The 7,672-nt window shown below is 46.4% G+C and overlaps 1 protein-coding gene across 1 annotated transcript in view; it reads left to right on the top strand.

The window, feature by feature from the left end:
- The first annotated feature begins 318 nt into the window (after nt 1-318).
- Tshz3 (teashirt zinc finger homeobox 3) overlaps nt 319-7,672 on the top strand; it is a 75,339-nt gene continuing 67,985 nt past the window's right edge. The window contains exon 1 of the mRNA XM_038339821.1: nt 319-434. Coding sequence (XP_038195749.1) covers nt 395-434 — 40 coding nt within the window. The 5' untranslated portion in view covers nt 319-394. The remainder of the gene's footprint in view (nt 435-7,672) is intronic.

Below are 7,672 nucleotides of genomic sequence, written 5' to 3'. Positions count from 1 at the left end.
ACCTCGTCTAGGGACGGGGCGGGGGGGGGGCAGGGCAACCGCTCCTCCCCGCCCCCTCCTCCTCCGGCCTCTGGAGCGATTTGTCAAACTTCCCATTCCGCCGGCAGCGTGGTCCTCCTCCTCCTCCTCCTCCTCTGCCTCCTCCTCCTCCCCCCGCGCTCCTCCTTCCCCGCGCCTCCCTCGCCCGCCCTCCTTCCCTCCGCACGTTCGGGGATCGCGGCGGAGCGCAGCGAGGGGGGGACGCGGAGAGCCGGGGCGCAGCAGCATCCTGCGGGCGGCCGCTCTCCGGGGGGGAGGCTGCGAGCAGGCCCGCCTCGCCCCCCCCCCCCCGCCGCCCCTCCCTCCCTCGGCTCAGCCCGGCAGCGGCGGCGGCGGCAGTCGCGGGAGAAGCATCATGCCGAGGAGGAAGCAGCAGGCGCCCCGGCGCGCAGCAGGTACGAGCGGCTTCCCCTTCCTCCTCCAGTCCTCCTCCTCTTCCTCTGCTCGCGCCGCGCCTCCGGGCTGCCGGCCCCCGCACTGCTCGCCGCACTCCTTGCCTCTTTCTCTCCGTCCCTCTCTCTCCTCTCTCTCTCTCTCTCTCTCTCTCTCTCTGCGGGCACAGAGTAACTCCGGGAGCCCGGTAGGCTCGCGGCTTTCCTGCCCGGGTGCGCGCGCCCCCCGGTTGCCCCGCTACGCTCTCCGCTCGACCCGCTCGCACACCCGCCCAGGGACGACCTAGCCGGGTTTGGTCCCCACCTCCGCTGCTTTGGCTGCAGCAGGGAAGGCGCTCTCCAACCGTGTCTTTTGGTGGGGGGCGGGCGGGGTCACCTGAGTTCTTTGGGACACCTTCCTTGTTGTCCTGGGTACTACCCGGTGCCTACACGGACGAGAGCTAGAGAGCGAGTGAGCTGGCCGATCCCTCTGGCCACCTTACTGCTAATTCGATTGATTCTTCATTTATTGGGCCCAAACCGGGTACAGCGGTGGAAACCAGAGTGCACAGAGTCTGGGTATTGTCAGATGACTGTCAGGTCAGTGTTGGATGCTGACATTTCTTCCACTCGTGAATGTCTTCTTACCGCCTTCCTCTCTTTCCGCTGCTGTTCTCTACCCTCTTCTAGCACTTAGTTCTGGGACATATCTGAGTACTCCCCCCCCCCTTTTTTTCCCTCCAGGAACGTCAACTCCTGTTAGGACTGAGTTGATTTTTTTTTTCTTTCTGGAAAAGAGAATCATTGAAAACAAAACAAAACGCACACATACAACATTATTTTGCAATAATGTCGGTTGGGGGCACGTTGGCTGGAAGAAGGGTTTCTGGCCGGTTGCCACCCTTGATTTGATGACTGATTGATCGCCCGTCATGCCTGTGCCTTTGATCTATTCATTCCCAATAAACATCAATAAATCACTTGCAATAGTGAGGCCAAGCTCCGTGACGTCAGGAGGGCCCTGTCAGTGCAACTTCAGGGATTTGGGGCGGCTTGCTGAGAGAGGACCACATATGGACGTGATGTATTTTGATATGAATAACACTCAGACATGCAAAGGCTCAGATGCTGTCTGAAGGGGAGGGTTACTTAGGAGTCCTTTCCTTTAGTCTGCTTCCCTTTCACTTCTCCTTTGACAGAAGAGGGGAGGGCTGAGAGAAGGGTCACCAAGTAATGTTCTGCATGCTGGTGGTACCCAGACTGGTGATGGTGGTACCCAGGCTGGTTGTGGTGGTGATGACCCTTAGATTAGCCTGGCTTCCACCTCAGCTACGCTCTGGCCTGCAGTCTCTTTACCGGGGCCAGAGAGAAGGAACCATGAGATACTTCTCCCAGAAGTGTACTGGCTTGTCAAGTGTTGTGAAGAAACCTTAGGAGGGATTAAACTTGGTTTGGTGCATAGGATGAATGCGTGTTTTCCTCTGTACTCAGTGTTACCCAAATTTAGAAAGTTTGAAGATCCCAAACAGAGAGCTCACCTCCTCACTGATGCTGTCTGCTCATCCTACCTCCTCCTTTAAATTCCAGGCTTTAGCAGTGAGCTTATCTACCCAAAATAAACTCTAAAACTTTGGAGGCATCCTTTACAAAGTTGGGTAGTAGGAATGTCTTGGGCTTCTTCCAGTCTGAGATTTTTTTTCTTTCCTTTTCGGGTACACATTTTTTAAGGTATCTGTGCCTCCATCCAATGAAACATATGTGGTTGCATCTTTACTTTGCATTTTGAACTCTGGAGTGTGTCTGCACTCTTCCACCTTGCCCATATGACAAGTTTCTCAAACGTGCTGTTAGTTTGATTTCTATTTGTTTGTTTGTTCTGTTTTGTTTTTAAAGCAACCTGTTCACTAACCTTTTTGCACTTTTAAGCCAGCCAGGAAATCTCAGGTCAGTTAAGGAAAATTCATTATATAAAAACCTGACTGCAGGACTAATGGGAGATGGAAGAATGGCTTTGCTCTATCAAAATGACCCGTCAAAACGACTTTGTTTCATATTTGATTTAATTGTCTCTCTCCTGACAGGCACATTCATCAATAGCTTAATGGTCAATCAGAAGTTGGCAGAATGAGTGCTTTCATTCTTTCTCATACCCTGGTTTTGGATTTACTTTATCAGAATGCCTCTGCCTAATGGACGTGTGGAGGAGGGGTGCAGGATGACTGAGAAGCTCCACACAAAACCCTTCCACATTTAGGCTGCTTCTGAGTCCGCACAGGCCAGTAAGTGAGCTGTGCGAGGTGCAGTTTTGTTTTGTTTGCTTGTTTGCATGGACGGACTAGGAACTTCTCTGTTTTCCCTCCTTTTTTTTTTTTTTTTTGTTTTTTAGTTCCCACAGCTGCGTTGGGGACATACTAGGAGTGATGACAAATTGATTGCTTTGTCCCGATAGAGAGACAGTGGGAAAAAGAAAGATGTCTGCTGATTGGTGACTGGAAATCCTGTCCACAGCAACCTTGAGAATACTCGAGAATCCCCCCCACCCCCGCCACCATCACCAAACTGAAAGGTCCGCTCAGCCATAAAAAAAGAAAAGTTGTTTTGCCAGCTTCATTAGTGTTCACCTAATTAGCTGTAAACCTGATGGATTCCTGACAGCTTTAATGATTGGAGATGACAAGCTTGACGCAGTGTCATGCAGCAGAATTAGGTTTGCAGCTAGTTTGATGTAATCAAGTTGATATTACACAGTCCTGGCTGCCTTTAGTTGTGCATTAACTCAATTTTCTGCTGCAGGTGACAAATGGGCTTTGGTACCTGGATAATCATGTCATAGGAATTAGGGCCCTTTTAATGGTCTGGGGTAGAATAACAACCACAAAGGGCCCAGAGCTGGGGAGAAGCTTGCAGAGGAAGCACACAGGTGCACGCAGGCAGGCTCTCTATCTAGGCCAAATGTAACAGAGCTCCCCGAAAGGCCGAAGCAGGCTCCAAGAATCCCTGAAAAGACGGATTTCTGCAATTTAGATTTTGAAAATAGAAATTATGCACGATTGAGAGTCTTCTATTTTGCAGAGAGGGAGAATGGGAAAGAAAGAGGAGTTTCTTCACCTGCTGGACAGAAATTTGGGCAGGAGTTTGCTTCCTCGGAACATGTACGATAAAAGAGCCAGACATTTGTACTGGAAAGATTGTTGTTACCCAAGGGAGCTGGGTGAGCACTGGCCAGTGTTCTTTAAGCAAAATAGCCCTTATTCCTTGCTTAATATAGGATCCTCCCCCAGCCACAGTGTTTGTTTTTAAACAAGTATTTTCAGAAAATAGCAGTGCTGAATTAGAGTAATCCTTAACAGCATGTTTTATTTTATCCACGTGTATATATTTTCTGGAGGATAGATCACAGAAAATCACCGTTCAAAATCTTCAGTGAGCAAGAACTCATCAGCCACTTTTAGATTTTTTTTTCCTTTCAAAGGAATATTCTTCTATGGCATTCTTGGGGGAGTAGCATTGTGATTGTGAGGATTAGTCTTCAAGCCTCCTGACTTCTGTAAAAGGGACTAGGATCAGCTGGTGTCACTGAACTCTGTGGGCTTCCCTGGTATAGGACAAAGGTCACTGGCATTGCCAGTGGACATGCGCATGCCCGAGAAGGGGCCCACCTAAGAGGTGGCTCACCTGGTGTATGCGTATGACACCTTCATCAAACTGCTTCATACTTAGGGCAGCTCCCAATGGCAGCTTTTGCCTTTACTCTTGGAAGCCCTGAACACTCAGGACGACATGCCCGCATCTGCCTTGGGAATTTATTTCCTCTCAGGCCTGCTACATATTTTTCCTTTGGACAGGCAGTCTTCTCTACAGTGAGGTGGCATAGAACTGGCTATGGCTGGCCTATGTGGGTTTTTTATTATTATTATTATTATTATTATTATTATTTATTTTATTCTCTCCTCATTTCCTTTGAAACCAAGGGAACTATATACATATAAAAAGAAAAAAAGAAATCAAGTCAGTGAAGGAAAACAAGTCAAGGAACCTTCCTGTGGGCCTCTGCCTGGGCAAGAGAACCTTCCAGAATTCAGATTCCGTGTCCCCACGCCATGATCCTGACAGCTGTCAGGGAGGGCTTCAGTGCACTCGAGCGCAAGCCTTGCTTGTGAGCAGAGGTTGTTGTCATTTTGTTCTTGGGTGTGCTTGAGTGTGAGTGAAGGAGCCAGCAGCTGATAGATCAAGTTATTCTGCTCGCCTCGGGACTCTTGTGTTCCCTCTCTTTTGCTAAAGATTGGTTAGTGGACTGACGAGGATGGGAGATGACTTTGGTCACGGCCTTGGGAGACACTGAGATGCAGGTGAGTGGGTAGGATGCCCACCCGTGTTTCAGTCCAAGCCTGACACTTCTGCAAGGAGAAGGAACATGTTCAGTGTGGGGATCCGCTCTCGCTCTCGGGTGCTTTCTGTTTTATATGTGGGCTGCAGAGTGAGGTCTGGCTAGGCTGCAAAACACAGACACGGAGAAGAGCAAGGAAGGAACTGGCGAGTGTGCCATGGCCCTGATGTTACAGCCTCCTTGAAGCCTATCAGGCCCTCCTGGTGCAGCCTTGTGAGGTTTCCCTCCAGGCTCAGTTTCCATTCTTACCTGCCACTGAACAACCCATGCATAGCTTTGGCCTTGTAGTTAAAAAGCAAAACGTGGGGTGGTCTGTGTCTACCCTTCTGTGCCAGTATCCGACCCACAGAAGCTGCTGGTCCTGGAAATAACGTTCTGCCCTTACCTACATCCTGAGTGCAGCGAGGCCAGGCCAAACCAGGGACCCTGGGAGAGGCTCCCGGTGCAGGCTCATGCTTTTCTTACGTTCTAAATGGTGGTTTCTGTGTCTGAAGGTAGAAATGAAAGGTGAATACAATATATTTTATTTGGTAACAATGGTGGAGGCTTGAACATCCAGGCAGAAAATGTGCACTTGTAATTAGACTCAATAGACAGGCAGTCATTTTTAAATTCTTTGACACATGCATAAAATAGTCATATAATAAGATAAGATGACAATTTTATGTTAGGTTGATAAAGTGTCCTGATACATGCATTTAAATGTCTGTAAGCCTTTTTTTTTTTTAAAAAAAATCCAGACAGATTAATTCTAGTTTCCAGTGTTTGCAGTTAGTCATTCAATTAATTTTTAAATCCTACTAAACAATGACTATGAATATATATTTTTTCTTTTCTTTCTGGATTTTTTTTTAAAACCTGCATGGTAAGAAATGGTGGACTTTGGAGTTTCCCTTTATTTTTTTTTCAGCATGTGTAAAAATTTACGTTCAGTGTGGACTTAAAAATTCAGGTCTCTGTGGCTAGAGTAAGGCGGTGCATTCTTGGAAATAATCCTTGAGAAGACAGTAGCACCACATGGCCAGCTTAAGGCCACTTGCCTGAATGACTGACAGACTTGAGATTTAGGAATCATTGTTGGAAGAATTACGTAGTGTAATTGACCAAATATTGAATATTTTATAAGCCCCATTTTTTTTAAAAAAAAGACATTTCTAGCACAGTACACTTGATCAGCATTTAAATTCTTTGGCTTTAATTAGCTTCGTTTCTGTAAATTTTCCCGCTATTCCAGCCTACATAGCCCCGAGATGTACTGAGGGTTAAAAAGGGCGTTCCACTTAAAGTTGTATAGCGTGGACTTTCTGAGCATCTCTCTACTTTCTTTTCTCGGATATGTGTGGTTCTTGGAGCATAATTTAAATTTATTTGGGCTTAATGATAAATTAGTAATCCATACTGCCGGGACACGTGTTATTAATTATAACCGTGCTTTCTTCATCCAGAACAGCTGTTGGGGAAACAGGGGAAGTTCAGATTGTTTGGAGGAGGGAGGGGGGCAAACAAGGAACTCATCCACTCCTTGTCTTACTTCTTGGTCTCCTGATGATGACAATAAGGGCTTGCAGAGGACAGAAGATAGAGGAGAGGGAAACTATCAATTTTCCATTGAGATGGCTAGTGGGAAATGCTCACTAAGGTACATTCTTAGAAACGTAAGCTTAACGCTCTGTGCTTTTGAGTTCAGTTGGAAACCTGAGGCTAAAAGCAAGCTGGATTGGCTGGCCTCTGTCCCACCATGTCTCCCCCTTTCTCTCTCTCTCTCTCTCTCTCTCTCTCTCTCTCTCTCTCTCTCTCTCTCTCTCTTTCTCTCTCTCTCTCTCCACCCCCCCACCCCCCCACACACCCCACTTTTTCTTCCTTGTCTGTGATAAACCAGAATGTCTTCTTCATAAATCTAAGGTATTAGAAAACAGAATACTCCAAATTCTCGCTTGTTTCCCAAACTGGAGCCCCCTTCCTTTTAATAGAGAGTAAAGGGCTCTACATGTGATGATTCAAATTCATTTACTTTTGATATTCTGTCCCCATCATTAAATTTAGCCCTATGTATTCAGTTTCCTCTGAGTTCTTTGAGAAATGCATGTTGCATAAAATAGGCAATTTTTAATGAACAATTTAATGTAAATGGGTTTTGAATTTAAATTAATATTAATGAAGCCTTGAGTGCATTTATTTTGCATACGTAAAGACTTGTAAGTCTTTCACCCATGTGCTTTTTTCTTTATGTAGTAACATTGGGTGGGTGAATGAACCAGCACCTTTTAAAGATTTACACTTAAAAAATATTAAATCGATTTTATATGTCCCCTAGTGCCAACATATTATTAAGCAAAAGTGTCACTTCATTTTAAGAAAATAGCCTGATCTCCTCCGAAACCTCTCAGCTTCCAGGGCCCTGCAAGCTGCCACTGGATTGGCATTACTGCTGGAGAAAGCCTAGCCAACAATAGTTAGTACAATCAAGATGTTTTCTTTCTTTGGCTTTACCTCTAATGCATTATGTATCTTGGAATGATGTAATTAATTCTGTTAGATGTAATTGCTATAATCACTTTGATGTTACACATAATAAAGGTAATGTTGTAAGCATACAAAAAATATAAACACCTTATTGTAACGAACGCTAACATTTCTTCTTCCAGAGTCTGGTTTGTACGCAAGAGCTGCGAACTATTTTGGGTCACAGGTGACAATTGGTTCGAGCTGAGCTCCTTGGGATTCCGAAGGATGGCTCCTTGGCTTGGAGGAATCTCCAAGCCTGTTGCCTAGGGATCTTAATGCCAGTTTCCTTAAAGATGTGGCTAATTAAGAGAAGGTTTTGTCTGGTGTGGGGGAGAGAGGTAAAGGCTTTAGAAGTGGTCCTGACACCAGA

The sequence above is a fragment of the Arvicola amphibius genome, chromosome 8, assembly GCF_903992535.2.
Source record: "Arvicola amphibius chromosome 8, mArvAmp1.2, whole genome shotgun sequence".
NCBI lineage: Eukaryota > Metazoa > Chordata > Mammalia > Rodentia > Cricetidae > Arvicola > Arvicola amphibius.
Note: the sequence above shows the minus strand (reverse complement) of the source record. Positions and strands in the feature narration are given on the sequence as shown.